The following is a 19,871-nucleotide window of genomic DNA, read 5'->3' as shown; positions in this document are numbered from 1 at the left end:
TCTCCAGGCAAGAATATTGGAGTGCATTGCCATGCCCTCCTCCAGGGGGTCTTCCCAACCCAGGTATTGAACCCGGTCTCTCATGTCTTTTACATTGGAAGGCGGGTTCTTTACCACTAGCATCACCTGGGAAGCCAGCCCGATGGAAAGGCAGTTGCTGCCAGGTGGCAAGACAGTGGGAAGGCCCAGTGGAGGAGGCTCAAGGGCCCACCACTCCCTGCTTGTGCTGGAGAGGCCCCAGGGAAGTAGGAGTCTTGGTCCCTGACTTGGGGCGCTTACAGTTCATTAGTGGACAGGAAGTTTACAAAAAGGAGATGCCATGGGACTGTAGTAAAAATAAAACTACTTAACATTCCTACGGTGACTTCTATATGCCATGAGCTTCACATACGTTCACTCACTAACACTTGCCACAAGCCTACAAGGCAAGTACTATTTTCAAGATCAATTTACAGATGAAGGACCTGAGGCTCCAGAGGCAAGGGGACTTGCCTATGATCCCACAACTAGCAGAGCCCCGCAGAGACGATAGGATAGTACATCCGGAGGTGCTGTGAAGTCAGTCACAGTGATCAGGGAGGGCTTCACGACAGAGGAGGCACCTGAACCGGGACGGGAAGCATCAGAGGAACAATAGCACAACTCCAGCGTGCAGAGCACCCAGTACAGCCAGGCTCTGCACGAAGCACTTTTTTTTTTTTTACAATCATCATCTTGCCTGAATCTCACACTGCCTTGAGAAGTGGTGTAGCCCCATTTTACAGATGGAAAAATCGAGGGGCAGAGAGGTTAATTCCCCAAGAGCCAATGTGTGGTGCAGAGAGATTCAAACCCAGGTCTTTCTGACTCCGAAGCCTGCACTTCTGAGCACCGCACCCACGGCTCATCAGGTAGAGAGGAGGAGGGAGGGTGCTAAGGGCAGGAAGGGAAACAGACAAAGACATGGAGGGGACGCTGAATATGCCTCGAGGGGAGGGCTTGTGCAGGGGCAGGAGGAGAAGCAGGCAGGCCAGGAGAGAGCCGCTAATTCAGCACTGAGGCCGAAGGGGTCACGGGTGGTTTCTGATCTGGGGAAGACAATGTTTCTGGAAGATTCACCTGGCAGTGGGGTGAGGTGTGGGCTCACAAGGGAGATAGTGAAGTGGGGAGGCCACTTCTGTACTAGCTCAGGCACGAGAGGTAACAGGGAAAGTGGGGAGAAGTGCTGGGTTCCAGAGGCTAGGGCGGGAGGGCGTGGCCAGGTGTGGTGGGTCAGAGCAAGTCCACGGGGTGGGGGAGTGAGGGAAGCGGGGCAGGGCCAGCTAGGGTGGGAGCAGGAGCTTGGCATTTTCAGGGATCATAAGGTGGCCAAGAAGGCATGCCCAAGAGCTCGCTGGACATGACAGATGGCAGTTTGCAGGGAAAGGAGGCTGGAGCTGGAGTAAAAGGGAAAGCCCAGGGCCACAGACTCAGTCCCAGGAAGGGGGCACATTTGGGCATGGGAGAGAGAAGAAGGGGCAGCAGTGGAGGAGTCACCAGACAAATAGAAAACAGAGCAGTTCCTCATCAAGGGCACTGGTGTCCCTAGAACAAACGGTCTTCAATTCACCATCTTGTCATCTGCACACCCAACTCTACCCCCAGAAGTCATCCTAGAGCCACTGGGAGGGTGAGTTTGGGCTACAAAGGGCTCTCGCTAAGGATTGATAACTTGAGTGCCTCCTCCCTCAGGAGCTGCCCCCAACCCGGGAGATGACCTGACTTGAGTCTGACAATGGTGGCAAAGAGAAGCGTGGGCCAGTGCATACGGTAGGGCTGGGGGCTCAGCCTCCAGCTACATTCTTAAGGCAAAGAGATTACTGCCAAGCAGCAGGGTCAGGAGCTAGCCAGCAACATCCCGGGCCTGGGATGAACTTAGACAAGTCATAAATTTGTCTTTCTTGTGTATAAAATGGGATAATGAGAATGACCGCCTATTTATCAGGTTGTTGTGAGGATTAAACTAGATAATGTAAATAAAGTACTTAGAACAATACCTGGCTCATGATAAATTCAATGAACAATAAAAACACTGCCATCACCATCACCACCATCACCACTGCTATCTTCTTCCTCCTCCTCCTCACCACCACCATCATGATCGCCACCATCATCATCCAGGTAATTACAGGGCATGGCCACTGCAAATCCTCAATAAGCCACACCCCAGAAGACAACTGTGACATTAAGTATAAAATGCTTTATAAGACTTAGTGGAAAACCAGCAAAGAAGTGATGGCCCTAGGGGAAAAAAGAACTGGCTCTGGCAAAGGACATTTTAAAAAAGAAAGAACCCAGGCTTCCTGTGTCCCACTTGCATGCCACCCCCACCCCCAGGATAATTTCAGACCTTAGTCTTCCTTCCTCCATTCCAGGGAGAAGAGGGAAATCCAAAGAACTGCCGAGTGCTTCCTTCACGTTAGCTCAGTTGGTCCTTTCCATAGTCATGTAAGGAAGATAGACTCTTTGAGAGAGAAACTGGGGCTCAGGGGCTTAAGCCATCTACCTAAGATTGTTAAGTGGCAATGCTGAGCCTCAAATTGTGGTCTGACTGCAAAGTACCCCCCCCACCCACATATTAAAGAGTTGGGTGGACTGTGTAAAAAAGTATGGAGGTTCCTTAAAAAACTAAAAACAGAGCAACCTACATCAATCCTACTCCTGGGCATAGGAGAAAATCTAATTTGAAAGGATGCCTGCACTCCGATGTTCGCTGCAGCACTATTTACAGTAGACAGAACTCGGAAGCAATCTGAATGTCCATCAACAGAGGAATGGATAAAGAAGATAGAGTACATATATACAGTGGAATATTACTCAGTCATAAAAAGAAATGAGATAAAGCCATTTGGTGTGGCTTTGAATGAAACTAGAGATTGTCATATAAAGTGAAGTAAGTCAGAAAGAGAAAGACAAATGCCATGTAGTATCGATTATACATGGAATCTGTAAAAATGGTACAGATTAAGTTATTTGCAAAGCAGAACAGAGTCACAGATGTAGAAAAAAAAAAGCTACTGTTGCCATGAAGGGAAGAAGGGGCGAAATGGGAGATTGGTGGGATGGATTAGGAGATTGAGATCGACATATATACACTGCTATATATAAAATAGATGACTAATGAGAACCTGCTGTATAGCCCAGGGCACTCTACTCAATGCTCTGTAGTGACCTAAATGGGAAAGAAATTTAAAAAGAGTGGATATATATGTACAGCAGAAACTAAAAGTAAATAAATAGCTGGGTAGGAGCCAGTGGAAGGCTGTCCCAGCCCCTGAGGAACCTCTTTTTGTGTTAGGACTGAGGAAATAGGCTTCAGGGCTCTATACAATATATTTTTTAAAATTATTTATATATTTACTCATCTGGCTGCATGGGGTCTTAGGTTCAGCCCGATGGATCTTTTCTTGCTGTGTCATGTGGGATCTAGTTCCCTGACCAGGGATCAAACCTGGGCCCCCTGCACTGGGGGGTGTGGAGTCTTGGCCACTGGACCACCAGAAATGTCCCAGGGCTCACACGCATTATGGTGCTACTTTGACAGCCTTATTCCATTCTTGCTTCTTCTGAGGCCACATGGGAATGAGGCATATGGTGGTGGGGGGCAGGGGGCCTGAGCAGTTCATGAGCTCATTTCCCCAAATGGGGTCATGCTGGGTGAGCTGAAAATCTGGAGCTTATGTCTAAGGGAAATATGGCTGGGGGTCAGGAGACCCTAGGATCCGTTTTAGGTCCTATAAACTATTATTTTTAGTTTCTGCTGTACAGTAAAGTCCATCAGTCATACATATTCACTCTTTGAATTCCCTTCTCATTTAGGTCACCATAGAGCACTGAGTAGAGTTCCCTGGGAGTACCTGATGGTTCAGCAGCAAAGAATCTGCCTGTAATATAGGAGACCTGGGTTCGATCCCTAGGTCAGAAAGATCCCCTGGAGAAGGGATGGCAACCCACTCAGTATTCTTGTCTACAGAATTCCATGGACAGAGGAGCCTGGCAGGTTACAGTCCATAGGGTTGCAAAAAGTCAGACATGACTGAGCGATTAATGCTTTCACTTTTTTGGAGGATCCTAGGAAAAGAGAGTGGAGCCTCAGAGCAGTGTATCTCAGGCTTTACCAGGCACAAGAAGTCCTGGCCACCCTGGTAAAATGCAGATTCTGGTCTAGTAGGTCTGGGATGGGGCCTGAGATCCTGCAAATTGATGAGCTTCCAGCTGTTGCCAGTGCTGCTCAGTGGCAAAACATGCTTTGAGAAGCAAAGTGCAGAGCATCCTCAGATATCGTGGGAACAGGACCTGGGTGAAGAGCTGTGGACAATGGGTGTGCTCCATGCAGACGGCTCATCTGCTGTGGAGGCAAAAGAGGCTGAAAGTGCAAGGCGCCCCTGATTCCCTTTCTTCTCTCTGGCACAGTGACTGATGCCTCTTCTCTGAGAGGTTACAAAAGCCCCACTGAAGGCCTAAATATAATACGGAGCTCAGAAGCCATCAGAGAAAAGAGTGATAAATCCAAGCTCATAAAAACAAAAACGTTCCGCATTGCAAAACCCACCATGAACAAAGACAGAAGAAAAATGACAAACAAGAAGAAACTATGTGCAACTGGTATTACAGACAGAGGCTTGGTTTTCCTAATTTATAAGGAGGTGTTACAAATCAATATGAAGAAGGCCGATAATCAATAGAAAAAAATGGGCAAAGCCTCTGAGCAGACAAGAGACCCAAATATATAAAAATATGTTCAGCCTCACTCATTTTAAGAAAAATGAAAATTAAAACTGAATATAGATGCCAGTTTTCCTCCCATCAGATTAGCAAGTATTTTTTAAAATGATGACATGAGGTGGTGAGAGTATTGGTATGGGAGAGGCTCACTGGCGTGCGGGCTGATGGGAGTGTGATTAGGACTGTCCCTTTGAAGGACAATTTGGCTGTGCCTATCAAAACTGCCCCTGTATACTCCTTCGATGCAGCAATTGCATTTCTATGAACTTACCTTACAGACATACCTGCAGCTGTGGAGAATGGCATGCAGTACAAGCTTATTCATTCGGTGGTTTGCAAGCAATTTAAATATTCCTCAATAGAGGGCCAATTCAGGGAATGGCAAATCTATATAATAGAGTACTATACAGCCATAAAAAGAATTAGAAAGCTGTCTGTGTGTGGCTGTGACATAATGTCCAAAATCAGTTCTTAAATAAAAAGTAAGGGGCAGTACTGTGAGTAGTACTATTTGTGTAGAAGAGGAGGGAGGTGTATGTAGACTGAAGACGCCAGATGGGCAGTGACCATTCTGCTGAAATGAATGAATGAATGAAATTGTGGGGCTCACAGTCCACACTGGCCCATCTACTACCACACTGCTGTAACCCCAGGCAGGTCACATGGGGAGGAGAGCTCAGGGCCAAGCTGAACAACAGCGTGGGTAGTTAGTGCAGGACACTGGAGGGATGGGCTCTGAACAGGAGCTGCAGGGGGTCCTGGGTTCCTGGATTGTGGATGGGGTGCTGGAGCAGGCTCTTATCCCCCTTTGTCCTGCATAGGCTCCTACCTGATTTTTCCAGAATGGTGTTGCCTGAAACACTGGCTTACGTGTTGCCTGAAACGGTAGTACTTTTCCAGGTCAGTTAAGCCATCGGCTGCTTTCCTTGCTCAGGCCTCTTGGGATTGTGGTCAGTCCTCCTCTGCTCCCTCCCTCTTACCTACTTTCCAATTATTAACCCTTGAGCTGCACGCACTTGACACCCTCATTTGTGTGGTGTCTTATTTACATGATGATCCTTTCTTCTTTCTGCTCCTAGAGTCTCTTCCTTCAAGCAGCTGGGAGGGAGGCCCATGGTGCCTTTGTCCAGGACATTTTTAAAGTCTCTGCCTTTCTTCAGCCCACAGAATTATAACAGCAGTTGCTTAGAGAGCATGGATTAAATCCTAGACACCATAATAAGTGACTTTCATTCACTAGTTTAGCTGTTCAGTCAGATATATGTATTAATGTTTACTAAGTGGCATAAGTATTTCTTTGGTCATGGAGATACAGCAGAAAACAAGACAAAGTCTCTGTCCCCATGGCGTTTAGCAGAAGAGTAGAAAGATGAACAACAAATATATAACCTCCTCTCAGACAGTAGGAAGTGCTCCAAAGAGAAATAAAGCAAGTTAAGAGCATAGGGAATGACAGGGAAGACACATCTAAGAAGGGGCCTGAATGAAGGGAAGGACTGAGTCCTGAGAACAATGGTGGGAAAAGCATTTCAGGTGGAGGGAACGGCAAGTGCAAAGGCCTCAGGTGGGAATGAGGCGAGCAAGAGGAAGAGGGGAGGAGAAGGAGTCAGAAAGGCAAGGGACTCACATCTGGAGGGGTGTGGTGGGTGACGGTAAGACTTTGGATACAGTCTATGGACGGAGTTAAACTCATGAAGTTGATACAATTTTGCTTGTTCTACAGGTGAGGGGTTGAGACAGAGAAGTGTCCAGCACCCTGGGTGCTCAAGGTGACCCAGAAGTGAGGGGTAGATCCCAGGTTTGTACAGGCTGACTCCTACAGGACACTGCCAGGATGCAGGGTCCCAGCCCTCTTCCAGGGACTCCAGTGCTGACTCCCTAAGGCTGGCTGAGGGAGAGGGAGGGGCCCCCGTTCCCCAGGTCCCTCCAATGCTTGGGCACAGGCCGGGGGAGCCCCAGTCATAAGCCATGGGCAGGTGTGGGCTGGCTGGGGCTCCTGGAGAGGATCTCAAGTTCCTCATGGTGGGCAGGGTGGCAGTGGCTTGGCTGAGCCTCATGCCAGCTGGACCCAGGGAAGTGCTGACCTGGCACAAAGGTTCTGGCTCCACAACCCGCCCACTGTCGATGAATCAACTGAATCACTCAGCTGAAAAATTAACTCAAACCCAGAGAAGGCCACTGGGAGGTACATGCCTGGGACTAAGGCTGCAGGGCCCTGTCATCCTCACCCCAGCTCTGGGGGACAAGCTCCACCCTCTCCCAGGCGAACCTTCTGGGGGCTCCATATGTTTGCCTCTCCTCATATTTCCTCTGTTGGAGAACCTTCTCATAGGCCTAATGGTGTGTGCCTTGTTTCTGCTTCCTGGATTTATTTATTAAGTTTTAATTGTACTCTTAGGATGTTCAAGTTCTGGCTGGACCAGAATGGGGCACAAAATGACAAACACAGGGACTTTGCCCTCGAGGAACTTAAGAGTCCACAGGGCCAGGAGAGGGGGGTCAGGTTTCTAGAGAAATAGAAGGTTGCACTGCGGAGAGAGGGAAGGATTTTTGTCAGTTCATTCACTGGGGCATCATCAGTGCCTAGAACAGTGCTTGGCATATGGTGGGTGCTCAGTAAGTACATATCCAGTGAATGAATATGTGAGTGAGGGAATGGGCTGATGATTAGGCTGAGCATGGAACCAACATGACCCTAGGGTATTGCTGTCAACCTTGACTGCACGGGGGAATCACCCGGAGAGCTTTCCGATCTTCCAATTGGACTGACCAGGATGCTCCCTGGGAACTGGGAGTGTTAAAGCTCCTCAGGGACGTCTCACGTGCAGCCTGGGCTGAGCACCGTGGCTCTTGGTTTCACTACGAAATGCTCGAAGAGCATGGGAGGGCTGCCGCTTCAGAGACACCTGACAGGTCCCAGCCCAGGTGCTCTGTGTTCAGTGACTGGGAAGAGTCTGTCCCCTTCCTCTGGCATCGCGCCCGCTGAGCCAGTGTTAAACACCCCCTTCCACAGTCCTCCCCACTTCGGCTTCCCTCCAGCCGGGGACTCACCCCTTCCACAGCATCCCTTGCCGCTGCTCCCCTCCTGACCTTGCCCCACATTAAAGAGTTGATCAGCCCATCAATTAATTGTGTCCTAATCCAATCTTGGCTTGGTTGGAGAGAGGGCAGTAAATCCAGCTGGGTAATCATGCCTTGATATTTGTGTAGGGATAATTACTATCTCTCAGGCCTCACTTGGTGGCAAGATGAGATGAAAACCCATAAAACACCACTTGGGGCTGTGGCTCATTGTTTCTTGGCTGCACAAGGCTGGCTGTCAGCCAGTCAGCTCTGCCTGCCCCTGCCCCTCCCTCTGGCGCTGGCCCCAACCCCATCCCCTCCCATTCAGGCAACTGGCAGGGCTCAACAGCAAGGGCAGTCTGGGGCTGGATCCTGGCTTGGGCTCAGACACCAGGAGGGGCAACAGTATAGGCCAGGGTAAAGCCACTGTGTGTGTGCGTGTGTGTGTGTGTGTAAGCAGGGAGGGTGGTCCCCAAAGTCAGGTGACCACCTGACTCCAGGAGGCTGGGAGGGTGCAGGACAGTGAATGCACAAGTCTGAACAGCACAGCGTGGTCCAGACCAACCCAAGAGGCTGCCACCATCTGGAAGAGTCCAGGGCATGTCCAACCTGGCCCCACAGGGACATGAGACCCTGCATCCTTCAGGAGGAAGCTGTGGCCTGGGACTTCCCTGCAGATGTATGGCCCCATGGGAGCAGACTTCTATCTGCAGCCCCAAGAATACAGCCTCCCAACTCATGGAATACTGAACACCAACTGTGAGCCTGGCTCTCTACTAGGTCCCGAGGGCCTCAGATTGAGTAAGGCCATAGAGTGTGCTAATTAAAAGGATGGATCTGGAGTCAAACACTTGGGTTTGAATCCTGGGGTGTACAAGTTGTGTGCCTTGGGCAAGTCACGTGACCTCTTTGTGCCTCAGTTTCCTCAACTATAAAGTGGGCTATACCAGGACCTACATACTTGAGCTGTTGTGAGACTTAAATGAGATGATTCTGGGAGATAGTGAAGGACATGGAAGCCTGGTGTGCTGCAGTCCATGGGGTTTCAAAGAATTAGACATGACTGAGCAACTGAACAAGACAAAGCACTTAGACCCCCACCCTGGTGCCCAGTAGGTGCTACTAAAATATTAGTTATCATCATTGTTACTATTATGTAGCCTTCTGAGCATCAATTTCCCTCAGCCATTCCTTGGGATGTAGGACGTCTTAGACCAGCAGCAGCAGTATCGCCTGAGAGTTTGTTAGCAAGGCAGGCTCTCGGGCCCCAGCCAGGCCTTCTGACATTTACACAAGAGCCCAAGTGACATGGGATGGTGCTCTGGGCTAGGACAGGCCCCAGGTCTGTCTTCCTCCAAGTTGTGTCCCCAGCCCCGAGGGCCTCCTGTCTGGCAGGGAGCAGGTGCTTGGCAGGGATGTGGGGTGAAAGAATGAGCTCATCTGAACACTGTGAGGACCCCTGAAGGATTTCAGAGCATTTTAGAAAGGCCCCCTGAAAGTACCATGGAGGTCTATGCCAGGGGGTGGGGTTCATCTGCGGGTGATGGTGTGAGAAGTCCTGAATGACTGAGTCGCACAGGAGCTGGGGGAGAAGGGAGGGTGGGTTACTTAGGAGGATGGTTGGGGGGGCGGTCTGCTGAGACTGGAGGGTGAACAGGACATAAATTCTGAGGGAGAGGGACTGGTCTTCTGCTCAAGGCATCTATGGCCAGGCCCAGGGGCTGGGAGGTGAGAAAAAGCTTCATGCATAAGAGAAGAAAGGGCCTCCTGGGGGTGTCTCTGTCGGGTCATTGCTGGGACAAACCGAGGTCCTGGAGGTGGCAGGGCCTGGGCTTGGAGAAGCCGGTGACTGTAACCTGGTGATGGGAGGAGGAAGGTGGGAGCAGGGAAGGCCCAAGGCCCGCAGCCCTTACCTGAGAAGGCGTTGTTGGTGTTGAGGAAGTAGATCTCCTCACGGCCGTCCCCGTCGATGTCACAGGCTGTGACCCCGATGGCGTTGCCCTGCCGGTCACGCAGCGCGTAGTACGGGGAGCTGCGCTCGTCCACCGCAATGTTCACCAGCCGCTTCTGGGCCCGGTCATACTTCAGAACCAGGTTGGGGCCGTTGTACCTGCAGGAAGGCGGAGGGGAATGCTGGGGAGGAGTGGCTGGGCCCACCTGGTTCCACCCGACCAGAGCAGTGGGCTCAGAGCCCTCCTGGACAGGCCAGGGTGGGGACACATCAGTCCCAGAACATTCCCGGGAACTTTTGGCAGCCTTGTCTTGGGGTCTCCAGGCATCTGATGAGCGTTCCTGAATCAGAGGTGGACTTAAGCAAAGTGAGAGTCAACAGGGCCCACGTGGGATGCAATATAGGGAGCAGAGTGGTGGAAGGGAGTGGGCAGCCAGTGATGAACCCTTATCATAGGCTTTGCTGAAGAAAACAAAAAGCAACGTGACATTATCTTACCCATTTCAACGTAAAAGTCACTTTCATATTAATGATCTCATTAAATTTAACAACAAATGGGCTTCCCTCATAGCTCAGTTGGTAAAGAATTTGCCTGCAGTGCTTGAGACCTGGGTTCGATCCCTGGGTTGGGAAGATCTCTTGGAGAAGGAAAGGCTACCCACTCCAGCATTCTGGCCTGGAGAATTCCATGGACTGTATAGTCCATGGGGTCACAAAGAGTCAGACACAACTGAGAGACCTTTACTTTCACTTTAAGTTTAACAATAGTCAAGTGAGGTAGGCATGCTGCTGCTGCTGCTAAGTCGCTTCAGTCGTGTCCGACCCTGTGCGACCCGATAGACGGCAGCCCACCAGGCTCCCCTGTCCCTGGGATTCTCCAGGCAAGAACGCTGGAGTGGGTTGCCATTTCCTTCTCCAATGCATGAAAGTGAAAAGTGAAAGTGAAGTCGCTCAGTCAAGTCTGACTCTCAGCGACGCCATGGACTGCAGCCTATCAGGCTCCTCCGTCCATGGGATTTTCCAGGCAAGAGTACTGGAGTGATTGCCATTGCCTTCTCCAGAGGTAGCATGGGTGGCTGCATGGGTGGCTGCATTATTAACCTATTTTGCAGATGAGGCAACTGATGAACTTTAGCAGTGTAACTGAGGCTCAGAGAGGTTGAAGGCCCTTCCCAAGGTAACATAGCTAGTGTCAGGTACTGGGACTTGAACCCAGGCTCTCTCTGCTGTCCCAAGGGCCCTGTGGTAAATGAGCCCTAGAAATGCAGAAGGCTTTGTCCTTGAGGTTTGGAATGAATCTCTTAAATAGTAGCATTATGAATGCATCTAAAGTCATCAGGTGGATCTTTTTTTTCCTGAGGAACAAAGCAAAAGATTAAATTGCTCCTCAGTTCTCATCTCTCTCTTGTCTGCCTCTCCTGTAGCCACACTGGCCTCCCTGCTGTACGCTCCTGCCTCAAGGACTTCACACTTGCTGTTCCCTCTGCCCAGGACACTTTTCCTTGAGATCCACATGGCTGTCTCCCTCCTTCACATCCTTCAGACTTTCACTCAGTTGTCCCTTCTTGATGAGGCCTTCCTTCCCACATTTCTGAAACTTGCAATCACCATCACCCAGGATCCCTTACCTCTCACCCCTCTTCTCCTCCCCATGGCTTTTACCACTAGCTGATCATTTTCTATTTTCCTCTTTATCTTTTCTCTGTTCCTGCTAGAATATCAGCTCCATGAAGGCAGAACTTTTTGTCCCCTTCATTCCCAAGGCCTAGGACTGTGCCTGGTACACAGTAGGTGCTCAATAAATCTTTGTTGACTGAGTGGATCCTCAGAGCCCAATAGCTGAGTCAGAAGGGCTTAGGTGTCCCATGGCTGATTTCTTCCCGTCGCCTTTCCACCTGGAGAAAGTGGTGTGCCCAAGGTCACCCCCATGCAGCACCGCCAGGAATGTCTCAGGACTCCTCCCTCCTCCTGGAACACCTGCTAGGCTCGCCAACCCCCATCCATTATTCCCCGGGCTCCTGCCTTTGTTTTAGCCCAAGCGTGTGCATCCTGAGCAGAGTTCGGCTGCCAGCTGCTGGACGTCCCCTGCGGAGCTCACTGCGGGGAGGGAGGAAAGAACTCTCCAAGGTCTTTGAGAGAAATCACTTCTTGCTTTCCTGAAACACATCCAATTTGGCCCTCTCCTTCGTCACCAAGACACATAGCCAGTGAAGTTTAGGGGGTGCTGAGTGACTGGCCAGGCGCCTTCTGGCATCCACAGTGTGCGAAAGGGGAGCTGAGCTCACTGGGGGCTGAGTCAGCACCCGGTGATGGAAGGTCGTGCCTTCGACGCCTTGACAAAGAGTGTCTGAGGGCTGCATGTTGGGGTGTTGTATGACCTATGGGACGTGTCTAGGCAGCAGAGACGCAACACTTGAGTTCCAGCCCTGCCAACAGCTGGCTCAAGCCCTCAGGGGCAGCAAGTGCCTTCCGGGCACTAAATGCTGGTCCTCAAAGCCTTCAAGTCTTCCATTTACTACCATTATTGCTCCTCAAGAGACAGTATAGTTCTGTCTAGGCCTGGCTACAAGCACTTTCCCAGGCATGGCTTCACCTGAACCCCGGTAATCCAGAAAGATAGTAAAGAAGGCGTTTTTCTAGAAAAGGAAATGGAGGGTCAGAGAGGCAAAATAAGCTGTCCAAGGCTGCATAGCTTGTACGTGGCAGCATAAGGCTTCTAAAATAACTGTCTTCAGGTCCAATCCTGTGCTTTTTCCACACTGCCTGTGATGCCAACACTCTGTCCTTTTTTTTTTTTTCTGGTGACCTCTCCCAAAGTAGGGACACGGGAAAATGCCCAAGAACTTGCCATAAAGTGGAGACAATAACCCTACACTTTACAGTTTATAAAACACTTTCTCATCCTTGATTTCATTTGCTTCTCTGCAGGTCCTGACTCTTTCAGAGGTAGTTTAGGGACCTTAGGCTGGTCAGTTCACCTCTCTAGGTTGAGAGTTTCTCTTCTGTAAAACGAGAGTTGGACTAAATCACAGGGTCACAAAATGTGTGGACACACGTGGGGGTGGGCCTCGGGCCCTCTTTGCTAGGTTTCATCCAGAGCCATTTCTATGCGGATGCATTCTACTTTGGGAGCTTCCCCGATAGCTCAGCGGTAAAGAATCTGCCTGCCATGCAGCAGGAGATGCAGGAGACACGAGTTCAACCCCTGGGTCGGGAAGATCCCCTGGAGGAGGAAATGGCAACCCACTTCAGTATTTTTGCTCGGAAAACATCCCAGTCCATGGGGTCATAAACAGTTGAACACGACTGAGTCACTAAACACACATGCATGCATTTTATTTTATGCATCACATTCCATAAAATGCAGTTTAAACAAGGGATTCCAGAGCCAGCATTTAAAAGGCACTGGACTAAAACCTATGTGAGAGCCCTTCTTGGTCTGTTGCTCTTAAAATAGTGCCTTGAGTCTAACTCACCTCAGGGGACAGAGTGGGCTGGGCCCCACCCTCTAGGCTATGGTTGAGGAGCTACCAAAGAAAGTCCAGCCCTGACACCCCTCCTTCGCACCCCCTGTCCCTTGGGTCTCCTGGAAGGTCTCTACCACCCCCAGGAGCCACTTCCCAGTGAGGGAGAGGTCATGGCCTCCACACCTATTGGAGGCCAGTCCTTTCACCCTGAATGTGGGGTGGTGGGTGGTCACACAAGCTCCCATGGTGGTGACCCTGGGGTAGCAGATGACCCTGGATCATCTCTCCTTTGAACCACTTTGGGGTGCTAGTCCCAGTACTCTCTAAGGGGTAGAGGGGTGGAGGTGCCAGGCTGGCTCAGGGTGCCATAGCGTCTTCCCCAAACCTACACGGCAGCCTGGGATGAAACCTGACACTTTGGCCTCTGTGTCCACCACTACACCCAGGGGCTACAGACACAAAGCCAAACCAATGGCTCCTACACAGGGTGTCCCAGCAACCCGGGGAGAAGGCTGCAGGTGGGCACGGAGTTGCCACTCCTTCCTTCCACCAGGGCTTCCCTTGGCTGGCTCTGCTGCCCCGACACCAGAGCCTCTCAAAATCTCCCCCCAGGACAGCCAGCCGCATCCCCTCCAGCTCTGCTCCATGGAGCTCACGCTCCAGTTGGTTCCTCACCACCCGGCCTTTCAGGTGGGGGTTGTTCTCCCTGCCCTCCCCTCCTCCCAGGAAGCCTGCCCCAGCTGCCTGGCCTAGATGTAATCTTCTCTTGTTTGGACACCCACAGCATTTTGCACCTCACTTATTCCCTCGAGGCAGAATTGTTTGTGTTCCAACATTGCTTCCCCTCATTAAAACATATGCTTCTTGAGCCCAGGAAGAATGTGTGTGCATCTCTGCATTTGCTGCGCCTAGAGCCATGCTTGGCAGAGAGAAGGTGCCCAGCAAGTGTCTGAGTGAATGAGTGAGCGAATACAGGAAAAGCATCATGACTGGCACTCTTAGAGTAGTCACCGTGTGCCGAGCATCCTTCCAAATACTCTATAACCCCTACCTCATATCATCCTCATGACAGTCCTAGGATTTTACAGATCTGGAGACTGGGGTGTGAGAGGTTAGTCACGGTCCCTCTGGGGTGACAGTTCCCACAACAGGGGTGGGGAGATGGATGTGAGGTACATGGGGTTTCACATTTCCTCTAATACCTGCCTGAGCTTGTTGGGCACTTCTATAAATTCAGGAGGCTTTGAAGCGCAATTGAACAGGCTTAGGAAGTGGGACAGGGTCCCCTGTTCTTGAAAAGCAGCTGTGACTTTATAATATCAAAGGCTAGGCCAGCAGGTACAAGTGATTGGCTTGGTGGAAATTTAAAAATCTGCTTGCGAGACATCAGTGGGGCACGACCCATTCTTGCGTGTGTGCTGGCCAAGTTTCGTGCCAGTCGGCTGCAGTGGACAGGGAGGGGCCTGGGGGTCAGGTCAAGAAGAGCAGCCTGGGCGTGGGGTCCTGGGCCTGCCACTTCCTGGCTCTGACCTTGTGCTTGTCACTCTGTTCCCCTAAGCTTCAGCTTCCTCATCTACAAGTCTGTGAAGATAAGCCAGTGTGTGTGATAACACTTGGTAAACTGTGAAGAGTTACATAATTGTAAGTTCTCATCGTTATTAAAAAACAAAGCCAAGGCACCATCTCTCACCCTCCAGAGTGATCACTTTGAGTTTCCAAACACACAATAATGTTTCTCCTCCCCAAACATCCCACCCGTGATCTCTCACATTTCTTTATTCCCCTTTGTCACTCAACTCAAATAGTTGTCTTCACAAGTGGTCTCCACTTTCTTGCCACCCGTTTGCCTCACCCCAATCCACATTCTGGGCTGCCCAGGTGGTGCTGGTGGCAAAGAATCCACCTGCCAGTGCAGGAGATGTCCGAGACAGGGCTTCGATCCCTGTGTAGGGAAGATCCCCTGGAGGAGGGCATGGCAACCAACTCCAGTATTCTTGCCTAGAAAATCCCATCGACAGAGGACCCTTGGTGGGCTACAGTCCATAGGGTCACACAGAGCTGGACACAATTGAAGCAACTTAGCACACTCGCCATCCACCTTCCACCTCAACTCCAGTCATGTTTATACGACTCATCTAACTCCAGTCAAATTTACATCAACTTGTTATGGCCATTTGCGGCTTTCACGAGGCCACAGACAGGATGCATTTTCACTCCCTTCTCCTGGGGACTCTCAACAGTACCTGGCACAGTGGCCTGCGCTCTCGGCCACTTGCCTTTTAAAAACACTCTGCTCTCTTGGCTCCAAGGATGCCATCCTCCTCCGGCTTTCCTTCTTTCTCTCTGGTTTCTCCCCTTTTTCCTCTTTATAGGTGCTTCCTCCTTTTTCTGCCTCTTAATGTCGGAGTTCCCAGGTCTGGTCCAGGGCTCCTTTCTCCTCTCCTTGTCCCCTTTTCCCAGGGCTTAATATCCATTCCCATGACTGACAACTCCCAAATTTATATCTCCAACCCAAACCCCTAGTCCAAGCTCAGACTCATATATCCGACTGCCTACCTGACATCTTCCCCTGCACGCATCACAGTCATCTCCGACGGAACGCGTCCAAAATGGAACTATTGATCGCTCCTTCCCCCTCCTCCCTGCAGTGGGCCTCCAAGTACCAAAGCCAGAAGGCTGGTGTCAGTCTTGGTTCTCCCACCCTCTTGTCTCCACATCGGATTCATCAGTCAATCCCGTCATTTCTGCCTCTTAAAATATTTCAAATCCTTTCTCTTCTTTCTGCCTCCATGGCCACCATCTCTGGAGAGCCTCCTTTCTCTGCTTCCCCACTTCCCCCACCAATCGAATTCCCCCACACCCTAGCCAGAGTCATCGTTTTAACACATAAATCAGATGAGCCATTCTCCAGCCTAAAACTCTATGCTGGTTTCCCACTATGTTGGAATGAAACCCAGACCCTTTATCACGCCTGGCCTGGGAGCCGACTCGGTCTGCCACGTGCCTCGCTGACCTCCTCCAGACACAGCAGCTTCCTTTCAGTTCCTAACGGCCCAGCAGACACGGTCTCAGCCCTCTGACCAGAACATTCTCCCTCCTTCTCCCTCCTGGGCTGGCTTCTCATTTTTTAGGTCACACCTTGAAAGGCGTCTCCAAGAGACCCTCCCCTCGTCTATATTCCAGTCGCTGCATCCTCTGCCCTACTCTGGTTTGGTTACTTACTTATCATCCAGTTCTCCCTGTGAACCATGAGCTTTAGGAGGGAAGAAACTGTGAGTTGTGTTCACTTCGGTCTCCCCATCACCTAGGGCATAACGAGTGCTCAGAAAATACTAATAGTGCGAATGAAAGAGAAGGAGCCTGTGGGAGTACCAGATCAACACTGGGTGGCTGAGCAAAGCCAACTGAGCCTCCAGTCTATTGCCTGGACTTCAACCTTCTACCTTCATTAGTTCCCAAAATATGTACAAGCATGGTAATGACATGGAGTAGGTCGAGAGCGGGTGTCCTGGGTAAGGGTGAGAGAGTAGCAAGGTCTTCTAGATAAAGACAGGGGACCAACCTTTTTTCCTGTTGAAAATTGTTGACCCATATGAAAAAAAAAAAATAAACTCAGGCAGCTACATAAAGGGGAAGCCAGATAAAAGGATGTAATGCTTATTGGGTACCTGCTATACACTGGATACCTGCTATACACTGGATATGCTAAATAGTTTACACGTATTTCATTGTATGTAAATAGAAAATTTTCTAAAATTTGAAAAATGTACTATTTTGAAAATTAAGAATAGGGGAACTTTTTTCATTAAAAAGGAAATAATGAAAAAATATAGAGCTATCCAACATCATAATCAGGAAGAGATGCAGAGAAATGAGATAGATGTAGAGAAAAATCTGAATGCAAGAGAGATACACAAGAATATACAAAATTGAAATTGAAGGGCAGTAAAACCCTGAGAACAGAGAGAAAAACACTGTAAACACAGCTAAAGAGACTCGCTCTTAAAGAGAAACCCACAGAAGGGAGGGTACGCAGACATACGGAGACAGAGACCCCTGGAAAGATGGAAAGTTGTGGAAATATCAGCAGGGCTCTGAGACATTGTCACAGGGAAACAACTCATCTTGTGGCCTTTCTGGGAATTTCCTTCAAAGGTTATTTAAAGATGTGTGGTGTTTTCAGAACAACATTTCAGAGTAATGTTGATTACTTCAGTGTTGTTCAGTCACTAAATCGTGTCTGACTCTTTGGTACCCTGTGGACTGCAGCACACCAGGCTCCTCTATCTATAGATAGATGATGCTATCTAATCATCTCAATCTCTGCCATCTCCTTCTCCTCTTGCCTTCTATCTTTTCCAGCATCAGGGTCTTTTCCAGTGAGTCAGCTCTTCGCATCAGGTGGCCAAAGTATTGGAGCTTCAGCTTCAGCCCTTCCAGTGAATTTTCAGGATTGATTTCCTTTAGGATTGACTGGTTCAGTCTCCTTGCAGTCCAAAGGACTCCCAAGAGTCTTCTCCAACACCACAATTTGAAAGCATCAATTCTTTGGTGCTCAGCCTTCTTTGTGGTCCAACTCTCACATCTGTACATGACCACTGGAAAAACCATAGTTTTGTCAGCAAAATGATGTCTCTGATTTTTAATACTCTGTCTAGGTTTGTCATAGCTTTCCTTCTGAGGAGCAAATGTCCTTTAATTTCATGGCTGCAGTCACCATCTGCAGTGATTTTGAAGCCCAAGAAAAGAAAATCTGTCACTGCGTCCATGGTTTCCCCTTCAATTTGCTATAAACTGATGGGTCTGGATGCCATGATCTTAGTTTTGAATGTTGAGCTTTAAGCCAGATTTTTCATTCTCCTCTTTCACCCTCATCAAGAGGCTCTTTAGTTCCTCTTAACTTTCTGCCATTAGAGGGGTATCATCTGCATATCTGAGGTTGTTGATATTTCTCCTGGCAATCTTGATTCCAGCTTGGGATTCATCCAGCCCAGCATTTTGCATGATGTACTCTGCATAGAAGTTAAATAAGCAGAGTGACAATGTATAGCCTTGTCATACTCCTTTCCCAATTTTGATACAGTCAGTTGTTCCATATCTGGTTTTAACTGTTGCTTCTTGAAGGTTACTTCAATATCCTTATTTCATAGAGGAAGAAAGTGAATTTTAGACTTTCTGAAAGTCAAACAGCTAATCATTGGATGAAATATACTGAAAGACAAATGGATCCCTTATTCTAAAGCAGGTGTCAACAAAACCAAGCCTTTGTGCTGAGTCTGGCCGGCTGCCTATATTTGTAAATAAAGTTTTACTGGATCAGAAGCCTGCTCATTCATGTACAAGTTTTCCATGGCTGATTTTCCTATATGACAGAGCTGAGTAGTTGTAACAGACTATATGGCCCCAAAGTAAAGAATATTTGCCATCTGGCACTTTGCAGAAGAGATTTTAAAGGGTTGTCAACTTATAATATGAGTATATTACAAGTTCTAGTGATCATTATCATAACAGAACATAAAATTAAAATAAGCTTTAATAAAAATTAATTTGAGCTGTGTGCTTGGGAATATAGTTTTCTGAAACAAGTATTCAGGGAGAGAGTAAGTTGAATGGAAGGAAGATACTAGGTTTTAGAATGGAGATTGTGAGGCAAAACAATCTGTAGGGGAAAAGAGACAGAAGAGTATTCTATACATGGGGTTTATCTAAGGTTGAGAAATAAGCATGTGACCTCTGAGTGACTGAAGTGGTTAAAGAGATGTGGCAGCTGATCTCCAGAGATGGCTGTCATCATTTTCTTTCTTCTTTGTATGCACATGTTAATCCACCCATCAGGAGGTGGAATCTGCTTTGCCTCCCCTGACTCAGGCTTTGTGACCTGACTCAATTGGCAGAATGTGGGCAAGTTCTGGGTCTAGGTTTAAAGAGGCCCACCAGCTTCCACTTTGTCTCTGGGAGAAGCCAGTCACCAGTTGAGACGTCTGACTTCCTCGAGACCTCCATGCTCTGGGGAAGGGCAATCTAGCCCCAGCAAGAGGCCACGTGGAAGAGCATGAGGCACCAGCTAAACGAGCAAAGACTCTGTGGGCCTTCCAGCCCAGCCTGGCGCCACCGACAGTTGACTGCAGCTGAGCAGGTGATACCAGCTGATGTCACATGGAGCAGAAGAGCCGCCCCTCACGCCCCTGCCCAACCGTCCCCCCCCTCCCAGCTGAACTTGCCCTAATTCCCCACCCACAGCATTGTGAGAAAGGATAACTTGTTTTTAACTACATTTTCGGACAAGAAAGTAATAACAATGCCCAATCATTTCAGACCTAAGGGGAAGAGGAATTTCCCTTGCAAAGTAGGAATAAACATTACTTATTAATCAGTAGAATTCTCTAAGATAGCCATTTGAATTCACAGTAGGCAGGTCTTTCTAAGGGAGGCCTGGATCTGTTGAGTTGATACTTAGAATATCTGAGGGTCTCTGCAGAGCCTGAGGGTGGAGGCGTAAAGAGAAATACAAGGAGTCCAGAAACCCCTATTTTTTTCCTCCTCCTCTGAATTCTTCTTTCGTTTCTAGCTACATCTGTTTCCCATTTGGAAAGCACAACCCTGAACATGGATCATTTCTTTGGAATTGGGTATAGTGCACTTTTTTC

At 49.2% G+C, this 19,871-nt stretch overlaps 1 protein-coding gene across 3 annotated transcripts in view; it reads right to left on the bottom strand.

The window, feature by feature from the left end:
• Nucleotides 1–19,871, bottom strand: part of CRTAC1 (cartilage acidic protein 1) — a 151,654-nt gene that overhangs the window by 46,842 nt on the left and 84,941 nt on the right. For all 3 annotated transcript variants that reach the window (XM_027528887.1, XM_027528890.1, XM_027528889.1), the window contains exon 3: nucleotides 9,720–9,916. In XM_027528887.1, coding sequence (XP_027384688.1) covers nucleotides 9,720–9,916 — 197 coding nt within the window. The remainder of the gene's footprint in view (nucleotides 1–9,719; nucleotides 9,917–19,871) is intronic.

Source organism: Bos indicus x Bos taurus, chromosome 26, assembly GCF_003369695.1.
Source record: "Bos indicus x Bos taurus breed Angus x Brahman F1 hybrid chromosome 26, Bos_hybrid_MaternalHap_v2.0, whole genome shotgun sequence".
NCBI classification, from domain to species: Eukaryota; Metazoa; Chordata; class Mammalia; order Artiodactyla; family Bovidae; genus Bos; species Bos indicus x Bos taurus.
Note: the sequence above shows the minus strand (reverse complement) of the source record. Positions and strands in the feature narration are given on the sequence as shown.